The 22,073-nt window shown below is 49.1% G+C and overlaps 9 protein-coding genes across 14 annotated transcripts; 7 read left to right on the plus strand and 2 right to left on the minus strand.

Moving 5' to 3' along the window:
• The first annotated feature begins 1,796 nt into the window (after positions 1-1,796).
• Positions 1,797-2,436, plus strand: FOXG_18257 (uncharacterized protein). Its single transcript, XM_018398318.1, has one exon. The coding sequence runs from the start codon at positions 1,890-1,892 to the stop codon at positions 2,250-2,252; it is 363 nt and encodes a 120-aa protein (XP_018235635.1). The 5' UTR covers positions 1,797-1,889; the 3' UTR covers positions 2,253-2,436.
• A 1,055-nt stretch (positions 2,437-3,491) lies between these two features.
• FOXG_18258 (uncharacterized protein) lies at positions 3,492-3,587 on the plus strand (the record flags this gene model as incomplete). Its single annotated transcript, XM_018398319.1, has 1 exon — positions 3,492-3,587. The coding sequence occupies one exon, from the start codon at positions 3,492-3,494 to the stop codon at positions 3,585-3,587; it is 96 nt and encodes a 31-aa protein (XP_018235636.1).
• A 2,073-nt stretch (positions 3,588-5,660) lies between these two features.
• Positions 5,661-9,539, plus strand: FOXG_02224 (uncharacterized protein). Of its 2 annotated transcripts, XM_018379574.1 has the most exons (5): positions 5,661-5,989; positions 6,484-6,634; positions 6,699-7,966; positions 8,015-8,570; positions 8,620-9,536. In XM_018379574.1, exons 1-5 carry the CDS (start codon positions 5,966-5,968, stop codon positions 8,949-8,951), a joined length of 2,331 nt encoding a protein of 776 aa, XP_018235637.1. In that variant the 5' UTR covers positions 5,661-5,965; the 3' UTR covers positions 8,952-9,536. The 2 variants fall into 2 exon arrangements, with proteins under 2 accessions (XP_018235637.1, XP_018235638.1); XM_018379575.1 differs by lacking the exon at positions 5,661-5,989 and having other exon boundaries at positions 6,256-6,634; positions 8,620-9,539.
• A 123-nt stretch (positions 9,540-9,662) lies between these two features.
• Positions 9,663-11,484, plus strand: FOXG_02225 (uncharacterized protein). Of its 2 annotated transcripts, XM_018379576.1 has the most exons (3): positions 9,663-10,546; positions 10,600-10,830; positions 10,882-11,484. In XM_018379576.1, the coding sequence occupies exons 1-3, from the start codon at positions 9,914-9,916 to the stop codon at positions 11,158-11,160; spliced, it is 1,143 nt and encodes a 380-aa protein (XP_018235639.1). In that variant the 5' UTR covers positions 9,663-9,913; the 3' UTR covers positions 11,161-11,484. The 2 variants fall into 2 exon arrangements, with proteins under 2 accessions (XP_018235639.1, XP_018235640.1); XM_018379577.1 differs by having other exon boundaries at positions 10,600-11,484.
• A 120-nt stretch (positions 11,485-11,604) lies between these two features.
• FOXG_02226 (uncharacterized protein) lies at positions 11,605-12,724 on the plus strand. Its single transcript, XM_018379578.1, has 3 exons — positions 11,605-11,978; positions 12,031-12,149; positions 12,200-12,724. The coding sequence occupies exons 1-3, from the start codon at positions 11,649-11,651 to the stop codon at positions 12,507-12,509; spliced, it is 759 nt and encodes a 252-aa protein (XP_018235641.1). The 5' UTR covers positions 11,605-11,648; the 3' UTR covers positions 12,510-12,724.
• FOXG_02227 (uncharacterized protein) lies at positions 12,595-15,879 on the minus strand. Its single transcript, XM_018379579.1, has 2 exons — positions 13,974-15,879; positions 12,595-13,922 (listed from the first exon to the last, which is right to left on the minus strand). Exons 1-2 carry the CDS (start codon positions 14,546-14,548, stop codon positions 13,235-13,237), a joined length of 1,263 nt encoding a protein of 420 aa, XP_018235642.1. The 5' UTR covers positions 14,549-15,879; the 3' UTR covers positions 12,595-13,234.
• FOXG_02228 (uncharacterized protein) lies at positions 14,804-15,248 on the plus strand (the record flags this gene model as incomplete). Its single annotated transcript, XM_018379580.1, has 1 exon — positions 14,804-15,248. The coding sequence occupies one exon, from the start codon at positions 14,804-14,806 to the stop codon at positions 15,170-15,172; it is 369 nt and encodes a 122-aa protein (XP_018235643.1). The 3' UTR covers positions 15,173-15,248.
• Positions 15,880-15,936: 57 nt separating the features above from the next.
• FOXG_18259 (uncharacterized protein) lies at positions 15,937-17,433 on the plus strand. Its single transcript, XM_018398320.1, has one exon. It carries the CDS (start codon positions 16,084-16,086, stop codon positions 16,411-16,413), a length of 330 nt encoding a protein of 109 aa, XP_018235644.1. The 5' UTR covers positions 15,937-16,083; the 3' UTR covers positions 16,414-17,433.
• A 649-nt stretch (positions 17,434-18,082) lies between these two features.
• FOXG_02229 (uncharacterized protein) lies at positions 18,083-21,452 on the minus strand. Of its 4 annotated transcripts, XM_018379582.1 has the most exons (5): positions 20,876-21,452; positions 20,685-20,821; positions 20,558-20,632; positions 19,491-20,504; positions 18,083-19,438 (listed from the first exon to the last, which is right to left on the minus strand). In XM_018379582.1, exons 1-5 carry the CDS (start codon positions 20,886-20,888, stop codon positions 19,157-19,159), a joined length of 1,521 nt encoding a protein of 506 aa, XP_018235646.1. In that variant the 5' UTR covers positions 20,889-21,452; the 3' UTR covers positions 18,083-19,156. The 4 variants fall into 4 exon arrangements, with proteins under 4 accessions (XP_018235646.1, XP_018235648.1, XP_018235645.1 ...); XM_018379584.1 differs by having other exon boundaries at positions 18,083-20,504; XM_018379581.1 differs by having other exon boundaries at positions 20,685-21,452.
• Positions 21,453-22,073: the final 621 nt, after the last annotated feature.

Below are 22,073 nucleotides of genomic sequence, written 5' to 3' on the forward strand. Positions count from 1 at the left end.
GAAAAGGATGGCGACCAGAATGAGGCCGAGGAAGACAAGGCCGAGGAGGCCAAGCATGAGGTTGATCATGTTGTCGTTTGAGCCATCAGAATCGGCAGGCATGTCAGATCGGGTAACGAGGTTCAAAATAGAAGGCATCGTGAAATAGAGTTTGTGTGGTTGAATGTTACGTAGGTGTAGCAACGGATTTTGAGTTCGTAATAACGATGAGTGCTCCGAGTAGAGAGAACGAATGTAAAGCCAGCAACGTCTATTCATCATCATGTTAGCAAGCCATCATCTCATGGTCATGGCCGAAATGCCACCCGGCGAGAGCGATCGAGCCTGTCTGTGGCGGTTGTCAAGTGCATAGTCATCTGCAACGCAGCCTCCAATATTTGCAGCCAACTGCCATTCCGCATCAAGGCCGGAAGAGCCCATCTAGACTCCAAAGTAGACTTGTGTTGGAGGATTGGCCAATTCGAAGCCATGGCGATCCCACCAATTCAATGCATGCCATGACGTGTTGCAGAATGACAACCCAAACAGACGACTCGATATAATCGAGGTGGCAGGTGGAGGGTCAGATGGGACAGGACAACGTACGCCAGGGAGAAGATATCGCCAATAGTTCGTCAATGAATGCCTGGCGAGTACCGAAAACCGAGGTGGTTGGTGATGGGCCTAAGATAGTGGGTAGAACGAAGGGAGAGAGGGGGGTTGGAAAGACCGGACGGAAATCAGCTGAAAGAGTGAAGCTGAAGATCCAAAAAGCGATTGAGAACAAGATGTATTGGGAGCGAAAAAACGATGCCGTCGACGATATTCACAAACTTGGCCCGCGAGGATTGGGTTGGGAAAGAGAAAGAAACAACCACAACAGCAGAGGGAGAGGGTTTTTGGCTCGGAGCCTGTCCTGAGCTACACTTGATCACGACAGGGGCCCCTGCCCCGGAAATGAGACTTGGGGCCAGGTGCTGTCCATGGTAGGGGCCGCTAGGCGCTCAGAGAAGCTAGACAGCCACTAGGGACCACTGTTTCCATGGTCCTCTCAGGGGCATAGTCACTGCAATTGGCCACTAAACCACCTGTCGTGGTGTGCTGGGCCACCTTCCTTTCCAAAGGACGTGCGGTCACCGCAGTTTGGTTGGTTAGACCATCCAATAAGAACTCTGCTAAGGCCCCGCTTCCAGCATTTAATTCGGCTTCTTTAACAGGAGATGTGACCTGTTGGCTCCAGGTTCATCCTCTTGCTCCTCGGTGATGCTGACCATGACCAGCGGGCCCTTGAAATTCTTCAACTTGGCTCTTCTAGTGACTGGATACTCGCCGGGATTCGCTGTACTCGACACCCACATGTTCCCTGTAGCCGCCCGGTTCATTGGTCGAGGCCGTTGTCCTCCCCCTGCCAAGCCAGGCCTGGAAGTTCTTTTCCTCAATGAAGGGCAGACGACAACAAAGAACTGGCTCTGTCTGGTGACCTTATCGATAAAGAGAAGCAAGGAGCCGAATGCCTCTTCTGCTCCTGGATTGGACTGGACTCTTTGTGCTCATCTAAACGATGCTGAAAAGAGCCTAGAATTTCACGCGAGTGTGGCAAGCGATGGATCCATCGTTTTGGACGCCAATGCAAGGTACGAACGGTTATCACGCACAAAAGGGACAAGCCCAAGCCCCCAATCCTAAGCTAACCCAGTGCCACGACGCTTGCAATGATGGAGCGAGACGCCTCAACCGAATGCGCGTGATGAGTTTGTTGGAACAACGCATAGCCACTCTTCTTTCGTAGTCTTCCTTCAATGAATACGGGCATATAAGCAACACAGCACACGCGTTCATGCTTCTATTTACAGTAAGACGATCGCAAAAGGCAATCGGCCGAGCTCTGCATCCATTTGCAAGCCATATCCATGCTCGGGGGAAACGGCCGGGCACGCAATCGATTGTTCCTTGCATTTCGTTTCTCCTGGCCGCTTGTCCGCCTTCATTTTGGTAGGCCCTCTGAAGTGGCACCGGTATCTGTGCTTTTAGCAGCGATACCTGATTTGATCAGGAGACATATAGCTCTCCTTTCTCCTTCTCGTGCACTTGTCATTTACCTTGAGCTTCGACTGGGGTTTGGGGTTGAGGATAGTTGCAATGACTTAGGCTCCGTTCGAGTGTCCTGCCAGGCTGGTAGACAGAAACATACCCTGGTGTCTCTCAATGTTTTCAACACACCATACCAGATGTTTGTTTGCCAAGGGAAACTGTCACAGAAAACGGTTGCGTGACATACTACGTATATCCCTCACGTAAAGATGTAGGCTCGTTGTAGTTCATTTGCAGTCTTGCGACAAGACATTTAACAAACACAAGCACAGTCATAAGGACGCGCGGTCAATCGATCAAATAGCCTCATCTCTTGCACTATTAGCATGTTTACTATAGTTGTCTTGAGATTGGATTTTCCCGAAGTTTCGGAGATGTAGCTCCCTCGGCTTTGTCTTTCTATTTCGTCCAACAACTGTCAACCTAAGGTAGGGAAGTGAATATCATTTGTTTATCTCGCTTGATTAGTCACCTCGCCAGTGTTATTTCTTCGGCAGGCAACACCATGCACAACATATAATGGTGCTCCAGGGTACAGAGAGTTGCATGCTACAATACAGTTGCCAGGGTCAAGTACATGAAATACAGATGGACAAAATCTACAATTATCTTTTTCAAGCACACCGTTGTCCAGCGATACCAAAACAGGTGTCTCTGTGCATCGAATGATGGCCCCTTGGCCATGGTAACCGGAAATTTAGTCCTCAGATCTGACAACAACGCTTTGACGCATGAACACCTCGACTATGTCCGAAGCCTGTGAACATTGTATTTTCAACAGCCTCATGCGAGAGTGATCGTTGCTGGGTCAGAAGAGCAGCATACTCTGAGCCGCTATTATCGGGTTCATGGAATGCAATATCGAGATCCTCTAAGCACAGGGTGAAACATTTCTGCACCACAACAAACAAAGGGACTGGTCACGATTCACGATGTCAGGCCAAGAGTAGCACAAAATGTCTTTACTAGATTCCACATGAGCTCATTTAGCTACTGAGAGGGATAGCCTGTGAGCCGGTATTTTTCGTGGTGGGAATTTTTGCCCGTTGAAGAGTTGCTAAAAGTCTATGCAATATGTGCCATGGGCGAAGTAATCATCCCAGGAGTTTTAGACAGCATTAATGACTATGCGAAGCTCTAAAGACTTATAATCTAAATATAGTATAGTTAATGGTCGGAATCATCATTGTTCAGCGGAGTTTGTGCAGTTTCTAGGTCATTCCCAGCTTGGGAAGTTTCATTCTGAGAATCTTGGAATACTATCAGATGCATATGCACGAAGAGCTTTCTCAAGTTCACGGAATCGAATCGACTATAAAAGTGCTTGTTGCCAGGATACTACGCTCGCGTTTCGCTTGGTATCTAACCTGAGGCGTTTGCTCGATTGGGCTGGAGCTGGATAACTTGAGGGCGAGACAGCAATGTTCGACCAGTACCAGTGGATTTCACCAGACAACGTGATGCTGAACCTCTGGATGAGCGAAAGTAGGAAGCACAGGTACAGTCACAGAGCTTGAGTCACCAGTCACTTGCCGTGGTTGAGAGGAGTATCAGCAAAACGGACCCAGCCAGACGCCGACTCGCCGGAGACTATGATACTCCCTTTGAACGTATTTGAACCGAAAATTATGTAAAGGGCATTTCGGCTCCATGGCTATTGGATGCCAATTTTGATAGAACCAACTATCGTTCTTATTCGTGTACTTGCATCTATCTTGAGAACACATACCCTACGCATGCTCAGGCCCTTGGTGAGTCTATGCGTCATACAAAAGGTGCGTTGTTGTCGAAACTTGAGATGACTTGTGAAACCACATGGTTGAGTGACACGCGCCGAAAAACAAGAGGCCACAAATCCAGAAGGAGTTACGAATATGAACTCTCCTGTTGACACAGAAGCCTCATCAAAGTCAAACTCTCAGAGCTTCCTCCCTGATTAGGATTTGATTATGCGGGTGATTTGCGAGCTAAACTACATCGGGGTTAGTATAACGGGTTGAAGGACGATCTTGGTCTAGCCCTCAGGGGCCGCCCGAGCGCCCGTCTTGGCTTTCCTTGTGAGGCTTTAAGCCATGGGACAGTAATCTCGAAAGTTGAAGATATCGAGGTAAATAGTAACATTTTCGTGATGATCATATGGTCATCTTGTTAGCCAGTCAACACACGAAAGGAAAAGCCCATCGAGGAGGTTGACCAACTGAAATACTGGACTTATTGGATGAGGAAAAGTTTCGCCGTTGGACCCCACCTTTCAACCAAAGTATCTCAGCTCTGAGTCGCAAGTCACGATCCATCTTGATGTCACTCGCGTGCAAAAGCACAGTTCGTGCGACCGTCGGGAGATGCGAGGCCTCCTCATTGTGCCATGTAGCGAGGTAATACAGAGATATGAGAACAGCTAGAAAAACTCTGGAGCAGTCCCTGTGGGTTGCAGCCCGGCCTCTGGTTCAACAATGAACAAAGGAGGCTGTCACAACGGTGAGTTGGTCGGCGGAGTGATAGATAGACTGAGAGGCATCAGTGCGTGGGTTACTGGAGGCAAAAAACTTGATGTCTTAGCTGTGCAATCATGATTTGGCTTACACAAGATACACCGACTACAGAAAAAATGGCGTTATGGGACTGGAGGGTTGTCGGCTGAGTGGTGACAATTTCATACGCCGACAATTGGGAAGCAGATATCCAGGCTGTCAACCGGCAACAATAAAGAGCCCTTTATTTCCCCTCTTTTGACAAACTATTTCTATCTCCTGAATCGACTATCGGTACCTATCGAGGGGTTCTGAATTTCATCAACCTCCCTGATCCACCTCGAGCAATACGATCCCTCCCTGCACCAAGGAAGACCCTTGTCAACAGCCCTCATTAAGCATATCCGTCCTCCCCTCTTTCTGATACAGCAAAAGGCGGAGAGCCAGCCAGAGCCAGAGCCAGACACGCATATCATTCCTCTGCTCGCAAGGCAAAGCAAGGCAAGACACGACAAGACAAGACAAGACAGTCAGGCAGCACAAGCAACTCATCCCCCTCCCTCCCTTTGCTAGGAGCCCTGAATAGGAGCACCAAAAAGGCCAAAAGTCCTACCAACTTTACTCTGTTTGGGGCCCGCACATTCCGACGCCGGCGTGCAACCTCACATTGATTTAGTTTGCCCTTGTTTCCTTTCACTGGTTCACGGGAGACTGCATTTCATGTAAAACCGCTCTACACCCGCTTGCTTCGAGCTGTCGCTTGCCACATCTTCTTTGTCCAAACCGACTTGAGCTCGAACCTATAGGTACCTACCTACCTTACTCACTGTCTAACCTTGGGCCTGAGCTCGGGGTTTCTTCAGCAAATCCTGGACCAACACATTTTCTAATACTTTAATTTACCATTCTCCTGTCAAAACTTTTTTTGCCTACCCCTTGTTATACGCGGGACATGCTCGCAAATATCACCAACAAAAACAATTAATCCGGGAGTGGGAGGGATCTCACTTATATCTACTCACTACCTTGTCTATATTTCCTTGGACTTTTCTCAACAACAATCAACTTTCTGGGCCGTCTATTTTTTCTTATTAAATATTCACCTCGACGACAATACCTAGTCACATCCAAGACGAACCGTCACATATCAATACCCATCCATACCTACGATTGCCACGGCTGTCACTTTCACGTACCAAGGACTCGTGGACCCCTACAAAGATCATCCATTGTCGCCCCTGGCCCCATTAGTCTACATAATCAACCCTCCATACCTATTCCTCGCTTTCTAGGATCCTGGAACATTCCTAAACATATTCCACACAAACAATCAACAGCCTTCATACGGCCTGGGCATAAGTACAACAACAACAACAAACAGTATTATATTTGAATATCTGTTACTATCACTACATTGAGACATAATGACCAACCACCAGACTGGCTCGGTAAGTTGACTGATTTCTATTGCTATCTTATCGTCGACCACCAATCCCTCTACACCTTTCTTGGTCTGCCCCCAAACCATTCAGGGCCCTTGTTTTTTTTTAAGGTGCTTGCCCCCATGGCCCACGTTCCAGGGAGTGCGACGTCAGAGATGGATGCTCGTGTGTCTCGACTTGTCCCAAATGCGTCAGATTCAAACTACGAATAGCTAGCGCACGTCGGGATTCGCTGCCGCTGGCACCTTGCACCTTGCCTTGCCTACCATTAGGTGCCTTATAACATCCGCAACACAAAAAATTGATCCCCCATAATCTGTCTTGTCTTGTCTCGTCTCGTCTACCTTGCCTTAACCTACCCCATGCATTCGATACCAAACCGACCAAGCCCTGCCCGGACAAAACACACATTCTTTTAACATCAACATCAACTTCCATATCCAGACCCAATCGATTTATTCTTTTCTCGATTCATGCTTATATATCTATCATCTCAATAGCGACGTCAACCCGCCAGGCCTATCAATTCCAACACCATGGCCACGGGAGCCTTTGATCAATCGCAACGGCAGCCCATGCATTCTCAGACCAACAACAGCACAAATGCCACGGCATGGGATACTTTGCACACCCGTAGCTTGTTCGCAAATGGTATGTGAATATTGCCTTTTCCACCCAATCTATTCCATTGTGCGTATACTCACACTTATCAAAGAGAATGGCGAGCGACGCGGATCCAGTGCATTCAACGTACCCACCACCTCCGCCTTCTGGGGAACAACACCTCTCGCAACACGATCGCCCAGTACATCGCCGAGTAGGATGGTACAAGACCACATCCCCAACAGCGACCTAGGGAATGACCAAAGCTTAGCGGGACACTTCTCCCAAATGGGCATTTCGAAAGAAAGGAGCACTGCTATGTACGGCAACGCATTTCGCTACGACTCAGATCCTTTCAATGGCTTCGGCCGGGCACAGGACCGCCGCTCCAACTCCTCACGACATTCTCAATCTTCACCCTCCTACCGTGCTACCCATACTGCAAGCAAATCGACACAGTCCCAGCAACAATTTCCCAACCACATGAGTCAAGGCAGCAACCACCAGGCTCTCAATCAAAAAGCATTTAATCATAATAACAGCCAGAGTCTGGATGCAACATCCTTCAACCTTCTGGGAAACATGCCCGGTGTATTTGCTTTCGACCCTAATTGCCAGCCCTGGAACAACGACGCTAGCGGACAACGTGTCAACGGCAACAGCCTGGATCTGAGTTCTGAAATGATGAATGCACAAGCCTCCACGATGCACCGAGGTTCCATCGACCGCCTCTCGAACCTCACAGAGCAAGGACCCAACCCCAGAGCGAACCCGCAAATTTGGAGTCAAGTGTATTCTGCTCGACCAGTGGATCAAGGGCTCCGCATAACGAACCAAGTCAACCAACTGGCAGCACAGTCTATGCCCTACTATGGTCACCAGCTGGCGATGTTCTCTGAACCCAACGCTCCGTACGCCCTCGGACTTGACCAGTACCCTCAGCGCTATCACCAGCTGGCGCACAACAATTCTGGGTATGGAGCACCATACCCCTATCATAGCCAGAACAATGGCCCTGGGCCCAAGATCTACAAAAACCAATGGGTGAAAGACTTCTGTGGACGGTTAACGAAGAGGTCTGGTCCTCAACCAGAGCTTTGTGAAGCCTATGGCCACATGGTCGATGCCAGTGGAGAACAGGAGTCGTCACGGTGGCTTCAAACGAAGCTGGCCGTTGCAACCAATGAAGAGAAGACTCGAATCTTGCTAGAGATAGCAGATGATGCTCGCACCGTGATGATCTGCTCTTTTGGCAACTACGTAATGCAGAATTTGATCGAATATACAGGGCAAGGAGAGAAATATCACATTCTTCAGCAAATGAAAGGCCACGTCAACGATCTAGCACGGAACAAACACGGTTGCCGTGTGGTCCAGAAGGTACGCACTATCATTTCGTGATGATCTTCAGACTTCTAATTTAAGCAGGCCATAGAGCACTTCCTTGTCGAGCAAAATCTCGAACTTGTCCAGGAGATCCGACCACATCTACTTGATTTGATGAAGCACGAGACTGGAAACCATGTTATCCAGAAGTTCGTCCAAGAGCTCCCTTCAGCACATCTCAACTCTTTTGTTGGGGTTGCTGAAGAACACGCCCTGGAACTCAGCCAGGATTCGCATGGATGCCGGGTTATTCAACGACTCCTGGAGGTGTGCCAGGAGGAGGACATCAGAAAGGTCTTGGATCCGCTTTACCCATCGATGGAGACGCTTGCCACAAACCAATTCGGCAACTATGTCGTTCAGGCTATCATCGAGCACCGACCCGGCAATGACAGGGATCGAATTGTTGAGATGGTTATCAACAAACTGTTATACTTCTCCAAGAACAAGATTTCGTCCAATGTAGTCGAGAAGTGCATCGCCTTTGGCTCGGATGAACAACGAACACAAATCCGCGAACAACTTTGTACTGTCAGTGCGAGCGGGAAGGACACTTTATTTGAGCTGATCAACGACCAGTTTGCAAACTATGTTATTAGTAAGTGGTCTCTCTGTTTATCCATGCGAAGATGGCTGACACAAGGTAGAAAGCCTAGTTCACAACACCAAGGGTCCCGGACAGCAGCAGCTGGCACAAAAGATCCATACGCACCTTGAAACGATGAAGAAGAGCGCACCCCTCCCAAAGCCATCACACAGTTTGAGCCAAGTAGTGGAGAAGATCTTGATTGTTGACAATATGGCCATCAATCTCAAAATCGAAGTTGACTCGGCTGAACCAACTCCAATGTTGACCAATGAAACAAATAGCCCTCAAAGCGATGGGCTACCAAGTGCCAACGGCAGTGCCATTGGAGTCCCATCTGCCGGCATCAAGAACCCGGAGGTGGCTGTTCACGTCCATAACGATGAGGCGTAAACAGCCAATCAACGATTGACAGCGGCAGCGGACTCACCCACATGCATGCATGCAAGCAAGCAAAGAGAGAATCTTACTTCATACCTTGTATTACACATAGATTTGGATGTCTTGGCTAATAAGAGACAAACCTCACCGCGGAAAGCCCTCCGTAGAGGTGAACATACGGACAAAAGAACAAGGCAGGCACTTGATCATAGGAATTATGCCATCACGAGGTACAGACAGTGCACTTAATACAATGAGGTGCCGCTTGGAGTTTGGTAGGATGATGGGTGTTTTGTATTTGTTACTGGGTTTATTCATGTCTTGCAGCTTGTTTGGTTTCTGGGATAGTAAATGAAAGAACATGACAGCGTTACAATCTGGCTGACGGTCTCCCTTGATGAAGAGGAGGTGGGTTGGAATGAAAAGGGGAAAAGGAGACGATTCTTATGAGGGCGTTGTCGAAGTATCCTGGATTTATGAACAGATCGTGTGTCTCATATTAGCCCTAGCGAAGCCAAGACAGGGCCATAGCTAAGGTACCTTACTTATTTCTGTAGATTGATTATTTAATTAGAAAATAAGTCTAATAAGTACATATCTATTGGACCCCTGCGGCTATGAACGGCAATTCGCAAACAAGCTACTGAGCACTAAACCAGTTCTGGAGAAATGACATATGAGGGCGAGATCCATTGGAGGCCAAGTCATTTAAGCAGGTACGCACGCCGATTGCCGGTTCCTCTCCGACAGGACCCTCTGTATCTTTAGTACTATACTTCCTCAACATGCTACATCTCTTAGACCGCACCATATCAAAACTCAACAAACACTTCCTTAACACGACGAGATTATTCTAGAGAGACCCTTATTTCCATGATCGAATTACTTGGAACTCGTTAGCCATCGCTAATTCCACGCCCCAAATCCATCCCTACTCACTCCTTTTCTATCCGCGGGGTCATCTTTTGCCCACCATGGCGGCCGCTGCTCGGTTGACCTTCTTAAGCCCGCAGGTTCTGCGAGGCCTACGTGCGACGCCCCGATCTGCCGCTGGCTTTGCTCGACATAGAGGTACTTTCGCGCGCAGGAGAGGAAAAGCTGTTGAGCCTCAACCCCTAAGGGCAGATACGACCGCCAAGCTTAATGCCTCGCACCCACTCACTAGCGAAACTCCTACTCGTCCCGAGCCCGAGAGCAGCACGACACAAGAGTCGGTACAGGCGACGCCAGATAAGTCAGTGTCGACGAACGAGGCTGCTGCATCGACGAGCAGTAAGCAACAACCTAAGGAGAACGAGACAGCGAAGGAGGAACAACAAGCCAGAACAGCCCGGGAAGAGGCAAAACAGAGCGGTCCCCTTGAAGCAGTACTGCATATAGAACCACCAGAAACAGCCAAGAAGACGACGACGACAAGACCAGGGCCGGCCATGTGCCCACCGCCCTACGTCCACCATTTCGATACCTACTCGCTCGTGAAGCAATTACAAGAAGGGGGCTATACACAGGAGCAAGCCACAACATCAATGAAGGCGATTCGAACGTTGCTTGCAGAGAATCTCGACATAGCGCAGTCAACTCTTGTCAGCAAGAGCGATGTGGAAAATGTGAGGTCTTGGTCGATGGAGGCCTAAGCAACATTGGCTAACAGCTTCCTCAGGAAACATACCTTTTCACAGCGGCTTGTTCAGAGTTGAGCACTGAGATTAAGAATAACCGACGGCTTGAAGAAGAGCAGCTACGACAACAGCGAACACACCTACAGCACGAGGTCGACATCTTGACGCAATCACTCAACCAGGAGGTTCATACACTTAATGACAATGTTCGAGGTTCATTTAACGATCGCAAAATGGCTGTCAGAGAAGAACAGAAAAGCGTCGAGAGCTCTGTAAGGATCCTTTCCGATATCGGCAAGATTTGGTGACTGACAGTATCACAGATTCAACAAATAAATTACAAGATCAGCATTGTTCTCAGTAGCGATGCTAAATCAGAAATCGAGGCAGTTAGATGGATTCTTATCCGTCGCTCTGTTCTAGGAATACTGTTCATGGCTGTTTTGACGCTTGGTACACTTCGATATGCCACATATGTTAGCCATGAACGACAAAAAGAAGCAGATCGTATCAAGAAAGAAGAGGAAGAGAAGCGAAGAAACGGCGGAAAGCAGGATCGCGCTACGGATGCTGATGCGATTGCAATTCTGGCTGCCAACTAAGCACGGATAGACATTCGAAGAGGAGGAGGAGGAGGGGGACAACATCAACAACATACAGACGAACGAACACTTTTCCCTTGGGATTTTTAATCGATACCCTATAGATTTTCTACTTGGAACTACAACACGGTGTTGTAACAGACAAAAGGCTGCGTCATGAGGACTTGTGTAAGTTTCATGAGCTGATGAGCCTTGGTTATGATGGGCTAGGCATGGATGGATACACATCGTACATACAAACACGACATACAATTGGCTTTGACAAGCTTGTTTTCATAGACGTATATAGACATTCTGAATATTTAAGACTAGATTGACTCTGTATTTCCTTTATGTGTAATTGGCTACGTTCTGGAATTACAGTGATCATGATTGACCACGTGCGATAAGAGGTATGTATAGCACTTTACCCCACGCGCCGCTTTATCAGTCGCGTCTCCTAACCACCAAGACCAAACATCTCCAACATCAGTACCATATTTATCGTCATGGCGCCCGATCCGCAACCCGAACAATCCGCGCAAGCCGAAGCAGCCCAAGAAACAACTCAATCTCAATCACAAGAACCAGAACAACAACCAGAATCAGAACAAGACCCTCCCGCATCACCACCCCTCCCTCAGCGACACACAGCCGTTACGCCTGGTCCCCGCGCCGCGCGTCTACAAGAACTCTACGCGCGATCGCTAAAGAAGACGCTGGGGAAGATTGGATGGGACAATGTCGCCGGCTGCTACCCTACGGTTGCGAAGAGGGCGGAGGGTGTGTTGAGGCAGGTTCAGGGACAAATGGTTGATAAGCTTGGCGAGAAGTGCGAGGTGTGACACAACGAAGCGGTAAATAAGGACAATGCTAATAGGAGATGGACAGAAAGAGTTTGATAATATTATGGTGTCGAGACAGGTCGTTCCTAAGCTCAATGACCTAGAGAGCCTTATTAGCGATGCCTCCCGCCGACGCGCCGAGTCAACAACAGAAGAACCAACACCGTAAGTTCCCTTCTCACTACTATAATCGCCATCCACTAACAGATATACAGTCCTCATCTTCTGCCCCCATCAGCAATCCTTGCCGCGCATCTCACACCCGCCCTCACAGCGCACCAGTCGCAGCTCAATGCTCGCCTACAAACGACACAATCGCAAAACGCTCTGTTGTACGATGAAGTTCGTCGTCAAAGAGAAGAAATTCGTACACTTCTTGATGCCCTCGAAGCTGTCGTCGCCGATGTCCAGGGCGCAAATGACGCGCTGCGCCCGGTTATGGACGATGTTGCTGCTGAGACCAGACAGGGCATAGCAGCCGTTGACGCTGCCAATGGTGGTGGGGAACAAGGAGCGTCATCATGAGCATGAACGACGAAAAAGATGCATATAGGTGGCAGAAAAGCTGAACGTATGCTGTGGTCATCCAATGGATCCGGGAGTAATGGGCGTTATTATACCAATGTTTTGTCCTGTATAACAGCATTTACGAAGCAACGTTCACAGTTAATCAAGCATTTAGTTGCAATGACATCTTTCAAAATGTTTCTTTCAATGTCTTCTATGTACAGGCATCGCAATCCATGCAAACGTGTATGAATTGCTGATATGGAAAAGCAGCCATGGCCACTCATGCTGAAAACCAAATGGCCGAGGGCGCGACTCACCACAACCCATGCCGTGTAGCGTCCTCAAATGTAGAAAGCACGAGGATCTAAGCAAACAATAAATGAAATGCAAACTCCGTTCCATGATCGTAAGCCCCTGTCATCATCGGCTGATGCATCCGCAGCCTTCCATGCGCCAGATATGCAGAGAAAATATGTACTGCTAAGAAAGTAAGAGAGGAGGAGAAGAATATCTAGCTCCGTATGTGACAAAATATGATAGATGATCTAGTTGTATATGTCGTAGAATGAACCCATGATAGGTTAAATGTGTGTCATCTTGAAGGGGATGTGACTGGTCGCGGTGGTGTCTGTCGTAAGAGGATAGTCGTCGACTCCAGTGAGTATGTGTATGTAGTAATGATGAGATAGATCATAGGTGATATAGTGGTGGCAGGAGGGTGTGTCCGTTTGGCCAAGAACTCAGATAAGTCTGTTTTCGGTATGAACCGTTTGCCAAGCCCCAAAGTAGTCGATCTCACCATAGGCAGGCGGGAGGACCCTGACCATTCGGCCTGTCGTCCAATCAACATAGAACTTCTTGCCCTTGCTGATGATGTATGGTGTTTTGCGGGGACTTCTAAAGAGTAGATTGCTGTAACAGAGCTTGGCATACAGCAAGTCATGGGCACTCGACCACTGATGTTCTGGTATCCATTTTCCATCGACAGGGTCAATACCCATATTGTTGTATGACGTTGTGCTGAGACGACGGGCAAGGTCTATTCGCGGAGGGGGTTCAACCACTTCTTCTTCATCTCCTTCAACCTCAATTTCAGGTTCTAGCCTGGTTTGAGATTCTGGAGCTAGTCGCAAGGGTGGCGCTGATGGACGAGCCTCATTTGTTGTCGCAGAGACTTCTTCAGATCCTCCTTCAATGCCCAGTTCTGACAAGTCAATAGCTGTAGCCGTTGGCGTCTGGCCATGGAACCAACGAATTCTTTGTATTCGAGGAATAGACATATCACGCGGGAAATCTCGGTCTTCCAGAGGCAGAGCAATATCGATAGCTGCGAATAGACCTTCGAGCCATTTGTTGAATGTACTCAGCTCGATACAGCATAGGAGAAACTGGTCTGTCTCTGCTCGAATACGGATGGTATATCGCCTCCTGAATCTTGTTAATAACACAAATCCTACGCCTCGAATTTTGGTAGCTTACTTCGTATAGTCAGCGGCAATACCGACATCCGCATACAAGAGGCTATATGTCTTCTCGAGCTTGCCCCTCTTCACCCATGGAGGGTTATCTGGGTCGACCGACGGCCCGTCACTGCGTGTTCTACCCCAACTCCATGCTTTCTTGGTTCCATATATGCTAAGCGCTGTTCCATTCAAACAGACGTGAACGGGATACCATTGGCGATCCTCGGCCCTCTTTATCAAGTTTTCGATTTCGTGTTTCTTGTCAAATACACCCTCCAGTAATATTGAGTTCTTATAGTCGGGTAGGTTTTCTTTTCCTGTATCTGGATGAAGCTGAGTTTCGCCGCCCCCACCAGTCGTGAGTTCGTTCCCCTTCTCCAAACGATCCCCATCATGGGAGATATTCGACGTTGTCGGCGGCGGATCTCGCTCTGGCTGGTACGGAGGCGGCTGGGAGGGTCGGCGCGGACTTGTCATGACACGCTGGTAGTAGAGGTCCTCCTCCATCGATACACGCCGCCTGAGGGGCGGCGACGTAGGAGCGGTCGTGGATGATACATCGTCCTCGGCCGTGGCCCTGCGTAGGTCCATTGGAGGGAGATGGGACTTATATGAAGTCGGAGAGGGCCCCACGACCGGCCGATACGGAACGGAAAAGGCTCACAGGGTGACTCTGTCGTCTGGGGGCGTGAACCTCAACGAGCATTGGCCATAGGAGTCTCCATAGAGGACGGTAAACTGAGGAGGTTGATCATTCCGACCCGCTGAGGTTGTGTGGAGAGGTTTGGAAGAAGAAACTGGAGCGAGCCAACAGAAGTCGTAGGTGAGAGGATCAGAACAGTCAGCATGGATCCACGAAGAGAAGCATCTGTCGTGGAAGAAGGTCGCACGCAGGGGTTCGTAAGTTTGAGGAGAGAATCGTGGATCGAAGGGGGGTGTGAGTCGAGCTGGAAGACGGGGTTCAACGGGATGCTGGTAGGGCCCAAACCAGGCGTGCCTCCGTCCAGCTTCGATGGGGTATGGAAGAGGAATGGAAATGCGGCGGCTCTTTTGCTCGGGGTGACTAGGATCGATGGTAAGGTCAGGGAAACGGTGACCAAACCAGAGCAGCCAGACCAGAGCAAAGCGACGTCAGCCGTTTCAAAAGGGCCCACGTTGAACCGAGCTTTGAGGAGGATTCAGATGAGAGAGTGGAGCGGCAGCCGGAAGTCGTAGAAACGTGAGGGTGTGGGAATGGTATTGGGGAGCGTGGACCAAAACGCTGGCACAGGCTCAGGCTCAGAGTGGCGAGATGAGGCTGCTGGCGCGCTGTTGCAGTGGACGCTACCGTATTGTTTCGAGAAAAGCGATTTCGCCTAAATCGAGCAAGTCAGGACAATCACATTTGGGATCTGATGCGACAGAGTCTTGATTGGCCTTTTGTCTCGGCCGGGTTGTGGGATGCGCGGATGTGATGCGATCCGCACTTTTGAAGAGCGCATCAAAGTGCAGCAGCGTTTACTGTACTAAATGCGCCGAATTTCCGCGCTGACTGCCGATCTCGCCTGTGCTAGTGGATATCTTTTTCAGATTTGGTGTAGGGCTTTGTATCTTTGTCCTGAAGGTGCTATTGTTGATCTCGAGTATGTCGTGATGATGAAGAGTGCAAGATGTCGTTGGTGGTGCCAAGTCCAGGGTTCTCCTCTTCCTTCCAAGGCCTGGTTGTCGACTCGATTCGACTCCGCAGGAGCTGGGCAGTGAGATTGTACTGTAGGTAGGTAAGGTAACTGAACCTAGTAGATGTCGGGGAAAGAGCACCCTGATCGTTAAAAGACCCCCGGTCCCGGGAAAGCACGACACATGGCATGGCTTGCTTGACCTGTTCTGTGCCTGCGCCTGCCTGGCACTGTCTCTCGGTGGTGGACTGTCAGTGGCAGCCGCATGTTGCAGGTTCAAAAGGACCACCTTCCCGCCAAAAGGTCCCGCGCGAACTAGGGTCTCACAAGCCCACACTCACAGACAGAACCGCACGAGGAAGTTGCAGCACACGGCCCCACCTTCCCTCGCTAGTCCCGGACGGGGAGGTCACAAAAGGGTGACGGATAACCGGCACAGGACTTGCCTGAGAGAGTTTCTCTCCACTGCCAATGGAAGCTCTGCTACGTAGTATGAATTTTAACCTTGAATTATATGTTTGTCGATATGATAATCACCCAACCCTCTTTAGGCGATTATGTATAGTCCTCACATTTTGCTACAAGGCCAATTGCCGTTCCAACATCCAAAAAGCCATAACAAAAAAATCGAGGGGGGCGCCCGATAGAGTTCAAGGCTCGATACGGACTAATCTATTCAACGTACATAAGCCACAATCGATATCTCGGCCGGGTCTCGACTTCAATATCCGGAGCTTCAGGTCATCGCTTAAAGCCTTAAACACGATACCTGTCCTGCAAGTCATTCATTCTGTTACTTGATAGGACGTCAACTTGCACAAAAGTCCTTTCCACAGTGAAGATGTTTTCGGCTCTCATTTCATCAATCCGAGACGCCGCATTGCAGGCGCAACAACATGAGCCAACCAACATAGAAAACGGCACCTTGTTCCGTTACAAAAGTGCCCTTTACCGTTTCGATGAATAACGATTCAATCTGATTGCTGATTCGCCCGTCAAATGCGAACCAGACTCCTGGGAACTCTCCGGAGTACGTATCCTTTTGTTCTGGACAGCTTACCTCATCGCTCTGGAAGCGTTGCGCTCAACAAAGGAACTTTTGATACTAGCATTGGCACCTTTGATAGTGGCCCCTCTCTATGTCTGGGGTCAGGCCCTTCTACTCGGCGTCTCTTTTTCTTTGAATCATAAATAGCCCCACACTAATATTCTATATGAGTATTTCTTGTTATTCTATTATTCATAGTCAGCCATCGTGACATTTTCATTACAAGTAAATCATTTTTCATGTTTCATGCGGGTTGACTGAACGAATCATGTGTGGATTGATCGACTCATCCTTGGACTCGATAAATGCGAAGAAGAAACATCAACAGTCAACTCACTCGCACAAGACAACGAATCTAATTAATACACGGACCACACCGAAACCCCCTCTTCTTCTACGGAGGACCCAATAGACATTGTCAACAGAAAATCTTAGAGCGGCCCGCGCGGGTTGCACAACATTTCCGGACCATCTCCGTCAGAAACTTCCCGTCTTACTGTCCATTGGGTTCCCAATATGGTGCACTATTAAGCACAAGAACCTGGAGCAGGGCCGATTGATAACTAGTACTATCACGACCTATGTTGCATGCATTGCCTACCTATTTTGTTGCGGGGGAGGGAACACGCAAGCACTTTTCTTGGTGTGACGTGACGTTTGATCATCAAGATAATCAACCAATTCACCATGCAGTGAGATTGTTTGATTGCTTGGGCTTGGGCTTGGATTGCTGCTAATTCCGTCCGTGACACCGGCAGTCGAATTGCTTCTTGACGATCACGCAAATCGCACGGTAATTATTCCTCCGAGAGACCTGTAAGCAAGTCTGGAAAGTTCAGGCTCTATGTCGATCCTTTCCTTGTCTTACTTTGCAAGGAACATGATCCTAAAAAGTACCATTGACGGAGTTTTAAGTCGAGGCTCTCACATTCCATCCGCAAGTTAATTACCTTAGAAGAGGTATACGTGATTCCTGTATCGTAAACCAAGCCTACAAGCTTACAGAACAAGCACTCCATGGATGATCCTCTCCCGTCTTGGCTGCAACCTTTACTCCTAAAACAGTCCCAACGAAAATGTGATCAGCTCAAGCCGCTGTCTCAGATATTTCCATAGCAAACTGAACTGATCGTCCAGGATAATAATAACGATACTCCCCGGATCTCTCGGCAAAGACTTTGCTTGCATCGTCCCATCGCCAGAAATTCTCCCTCACATAACATTGGCTGTTCTTTTTTCTCCTTAAGGTCTGCTTTTAGAAGGTCGCAAAAATACCCGGGGAACCTTTTGTTTCCCCATGTCATTGTGCGGCGTGTCCGGAATAAGCTACCTTACCTTATGTACAATAATAGGACACGCCCTGGCTATTCGGGATAGTCTCCGACGAACCGAATGGATAGAATCAAATCGCGGTGTCTACTACACGAACACGTGCAACTTTGACCGTCGATAGATTCAAAATCAAGTTCTCTTTGCATAGTAACTATTACGCGTGGGTATCCTCTCTCATTCAAAAGTCCCCCAGTAACTGGCTTGGCCTTTTGTCAATGCTTTTTCCTGTTACAAAAGAACCTTGACCAACGTCCATCAATAACAACAATTTCTCATGCGACGAACCGTTCGACCTGTTTGATCCACGAGGCTCTGCAAGCTTAACTTCGGATATCATCGCATAAAGAAAACGAGCAACAGCAACATTCCTTCTACGGGACCTTCTAGACCGATACTGGATATTATGACCGTCATGCCCCTCCATCCTGGATCTTCAACATGCTACGTTACCTGCCTCACATGACATGACATGAAAACATTGACATCATATGAGAATTTTGCATTCACTTGCTGATCTGGTAGCTCGACTCAAACATTGGAAACCAAAAAGGTACTGATCATTACTACTTGCACAGTAAAAAGTACAGAACATGGTCCCTCCAGGCCCAGTCATTCATCGCAGGCCTGGACTCTCGCCCACCATCGTCAACTGTCACTGCTTCGTTAGTATGTATACCCGTCAACGTCCTTCTGCCCTTCGGGTACTGCCACCTCTATCGCCCGTCCGTTCGCTTTTGTAAGAATATACACGGTCATTAGAAAGTAATGATGCCAAACCAAAGCTCCCAGCCTAGGACCTTTCCCCCGTTTTCGCTGAAATCCGTAACCCAATCGCCGGCTGAGAGGATCAGATGCAGATGCAGCGCGCAAACCACCGAAACTGAAAAACGAACAAATATGACTCCAAATTCCCAACTCCATCCTTCCTCCAAAAGGGAATACCAAACTCCGCTCCCTTACCGCTCCCCCTGACCATCTGCTGAGCTTGTTTTCTGTTGTCGTCCCCTCGTGTTGATGTTTGAATGGTTATGTATATCACGTAGATTAGTTGTGATTACTTCGATTTGGGATCCCGGTCGTTCCAGGACCTAGATAGCAAAATCAAGACTGACACTGATGTGAAAGTCTGATCCTGGCCACTTTATATATATCAGTCGCTATTGCTTAAGCATTATGGGACTGGGCACCACCACGGCCGCGGGGAGCGCCACCACGGCCACGGTTTTGACCAGAGAAGTTGCCTCGGGGGCCCTGGCCGCCAGATCGTCCGCCCTCAGCACCACCACGGCCACGTCCTGAAACGGGGCCTCGGCCACCAGCGTTATGGGCACCGGGCTTGTTGCGACGGGACTCGATCACGATAGTCTCGCCGTTAATGGTGTGAGGGTTGGCAGCAACCGCAGCCTTGGAGGCTTCAGGGGTCTTGAACTCAACAAACGCACAGTTCTATACCATGTTAGCTTCAACGATGGTGTTATAGTAGAGGATCTGAACTTACCTTCTGGCGGATGATATCAAGGCTCTTCAACTCGCCAAAAGCAGTCAAAGCGTTCCTGAGGTCTGCATCCTGGACCTTATCCGTCACGAACTTAACGTATGCGGTGGTGCTTTCCTTATCGGCAGGAGGTCCGGAAACAGACTGAGGTCGGTTCTGTCGCTTAGAGTCACTGCCTGCAGTCTGCCATCCAGCCGCATCCTTACCAGCGGACTCAGTGGCGGGCGCGGCAGAGGTGGCAGCAGGAGCAGCAGCGGGCTGAGAAGTAGTGGCAGCGGCAGGAGCGGGAGCACGGCTCTGGTTCACGGGAGGAGTAGTAGTCTTGGGGAGAGGAACAACAGGCTTGGGAAGGGCAGCGGCAGCTCGGCTGGCCCATGTCATGGGCTTAGGAGGAGCAGCAGGCTTCTCGGGAGCTGCAGGAGGAGCAGCGACAGGCTTGGAAACGGGTGTAGGGCTAGGATCCTTAGGCTTCTCGGGCTCCTTGACGTCTTCCTCGGCAAGCTCCTTAGCAGCCTCATCAGCGGTCTCGGCGGGAACCTCAGGCTTGGTCTCGGGGGCCTTAGCCTCATCAACCTCCTCGGGGGTGCTGCCGTTGAGAGTCACACTGTCCTTAGAAGTGGAAACCTCCTCAAGCTTCTGATCAACAACTTCGGGATCGAGGGCAGGGGCCTCCTCCTTAGTTTCCTCGACAGACTGGGGAGCCTCGGGCTCGACAGCGGCAGCAGGTTCCTCCGTAGCGGGAGCAGCAGGCTCCTCGGCAGCCTCTTCAGAGGCAGCAGCAGACTCGTCATCGCTCTCGTCATCGATATATCGCAGGATATCATTGAGGACAAAGTAGCCGGAAGGTTGCTGGGCAAGGACAAAGGTCTGGACGAACTTCTTGGGCGCTTTGTTGTTGTTGCAAGTCTCGCCAATCACTTGGATGACGATGTTCTCAAAGGAAGCCTGGGAGTCAACATTGGATATCCTGACCTTGCAGTCGTGGAAGTCTAGGTTCTTGATGCGTTCTTGAATGTCCTGTTGTACTGTTAGCAACCAATCCAGATGTTCCTTTTGCCATCTTAACTTACCTGTCGGCCAACAGAGACCTTGGCAACCTCAGCTTCGCGACCATAGACGAATTGTGAGCGCTTGCCGTAGAAAAGCTATCAAGGTCGTTAGTATGAAGAAAGCGGACCGGCAACGGAGTTAACATACGTGAAGCTTCTCAGGCGACTTGCTCAGGGTGGTGTAGAATTGTTCCACGAAATACCAGCCAACCTCATCCTTGGATGGGTTGTTGGTGGCAGAAGCGGCAGCAGTGGCAGAGCCATCGGCAGCAGAAGTAGTAGGAGCTGTTTGTTGTTGGTCGGCAGGTTCCTTGTACTGATCCTGTTGGGCAAAGTTACCGTTGGAGGCCATGATGGCTGTGTGTTGTGATGTGAAGTTTGATATGACGAGTGTGATGCGGAGCGAAAATTAGGTTGGGTGCGCAACCGGCGAGCTCTCTGTGTCGCGGAAACGGGTCGAACGAGGGTGTGAAAACGTCCAAGAAACAGAGCCTGATATTACGAATTCAAGCTCAAGACGACGATCGTGTTCGGTCGAGATTGAAGTGATGGGGTTGGAGTTGGGTTGAATCGAGTCGAAGCAAGCAAGCAGAATAGGGCAAGCCTGATGACAAAATGGAGTCGAGGGTTCGTGGTTGGAAGGCAAAGACGTGAGGGGTGGCAAGGTCGAACTTCGGGATCGGAGAAAAGATCGAGAGTTACGGGACTTGGAAGGTGAGAAATGGAAAAGATAGTGGAGAGAGGTAGAGCTTCAATTAGCTAGAAAACGAGATGGAGAAGGGTTAGGAGAGGGAGGAGTCGAATTGTTTACGGGGCTCTGCAATTGGGATGAAAGAGATGTTTGGACAATGTGTGATGTGTTTGTGTGGCTCCAGTAAGAAAACGACTTCAGAGCTCTGCTCCGACTAGAAGGTGGTCTGTGCGTCATCTGTCTTGTTCTCTTTCCCTCTTTTTCACGATTCTCTCTTCGGAACGGGAATTGTGGAATAGTTTTCCCGAAAGACGCCAAGTCTCGACAAGACTCAACCGCAAACATCAGCTAATTTGCGACCATACAAAAGAATAAAATCTTATATTAATTCAATACCTAAACGCTTGCAGTACCGAGTCAGATCAAACTCACCTAGACTTTTCGGGATATCTCAACTATATCGCTAGTTTTTCAGGGATCTTCACGTCACCATTATGTAGCGTTCTAGCATACAACCCTGTCATTGCAGCATTGCAGACTTGAAGATAATTGGTGTGGTATCTGACGTTAAACGGCTCCATGGCAATTCATATCACTTTGCTTTTTGGCGATAGCCTCATCCTGAATATCACAACTTATCCATATTAACCAACGACTATCCATTGAATCTAGATAGGTTCAAGATCACAACTACCTTACTTCCATACTTCATTTTATTAGCTCAGCTGCACGTATTACATCTGTATTCAGTTGAACAACTGACCCCAAGTGAGAGTTTACTGCAAGCTTATAAGGTAGCACTTGAAAGAAGATGGCTCTAACAGCATTAACAGGTAACAGTGTTCG

The sequence above is a fragment of the Fusarium oxysporum genome, chromosome 5, assembly GCF_000149955.1.
Source record: "Fusarium oxysporum f. sp. lycopersici 4287 chromosome 5, whole genome shotgun sequence".
NCBI classification, from domain to species: domain Eukaryota; kingdom Fungi; phylum Ascomycota; class Sordariomycetes; order Hypocreales; family Nectriaceae; genus Fusarium; species Fusarium oxysporum.

Excerpts from the sequence above, each read along its gene's own strand:
- FOXG_18257 (XM_018398318.1), top strand. The coding sequence starts at position 1,890 with ATGCTCGGGGGAAACGGCCGGGCACGCAATCGATTGTTCCTTGCATTT.
- FOXG_02224 (XM_018379574.1), top strand. The coding sequence starts at position 5,966 with ATGACCAACCACCAGACTGGCTCG. Across the intron at positions 5,990-6,483 it reads CCAACCACCAGACTGGCTCG|CGACGTCAACCCGCCAGGCC; the intron begins GTAAGTTGACTG and ends TCATCTCAATAG. Across the intron at positions 8,571-8,619 it reads GTTTGCAAACTATGTTATTA|AAAGCCTAGTTCACAACACC; the intron begins GTAAGTGGTCTC and ends GACACAAGGTAG.
- FOXG_02225 (XM_018379576.1), top strand. The coding sequence starts at position 9,914 with ATGGCGGCCGCTGCTCGGTTGACCTTCTTAAGCCCGCAGGTTCTGCGA. Across the intron at positions 10,547-10,599 it reads GCAAGAGCGATGTGGAAAAT|GAAACATACCTTTTCACAGC; the intron begins GTGAGGTCTTGG and ends CAGCTTCCTCAG. Across the intron at positions 10,831-10,881 it reads AGAAAAGCGTCGAGAGCTCT|ATTCAACAAATAAATTACAA; the intron begins GTAAGGATCCTT and ends ACAGTATCACAG.
- FOXG_02226 (XM_018379578.1), top strand. The coding sequence starts at position 11,649 with ATGGCGCCCGATCCGCAACCCGAACAATCCGCGCAAGCCGAAGCAGCC. Across the intron at positions 11,979-12,030 it reads AGCTTGGCGAGAAGTGCGAG|AAAGAGTTTGATAATATTAT; the intron begins GTGTGACACAAC and ends GGAGATGGACAG. Across the intron at positions 12,150-12,199 it reads ACAACAGAAGAACCAACACC|TCCTCATCTTCTGCCCCCAT; the intron begins GTAAGTTCCCTT and ends ACAGATATACAG.
- FOXG_02227 (XM_018379579.1), bottom strand. The coding sequence starts at position 14,548 with ATGGACCTACGCAGGGCCACGGCCGAGGACGATGTATCATCCACGACC. Across the intron at positions 13,923-13,973 it reads ATTGCCGCTGACTATACGAA|GAGGCGATATACCATCCGTA; the intron begins GTAAGCTACCAA and ends AACAAGATTCAG.
- FOXG_18259 (XM_018398320.1), top strand. The coding sequence starts at position 16,084 with ATGGAAGCTCTGCTACGTAGTATGAATTTTAACCTTGAATTATATGTT.
- FOXG_02229 (XM_018379581.1), bottom strand. The coding sequence starts at position 20,888 with ATGGCCTCCAACGGTAACTTTGCCCAACAGGATCAGTACAAGGAACCT. Across the intron at positions 20,505-20,557 it reads AGGTCTCTGTTGGCCGACAG|GACATTCAAGAACGCATCAA; the intron begins GTAAGTTAAGAT and ends ACAGTACAACAG. Across the intron at positions 19,439-19,490 it reads TTGATATCATCCGCCAGAAG|AACTGTGCGTTTGTTGAGTT; the intron begins GTAAGTTCAGAT and ends AACATGGTATAG.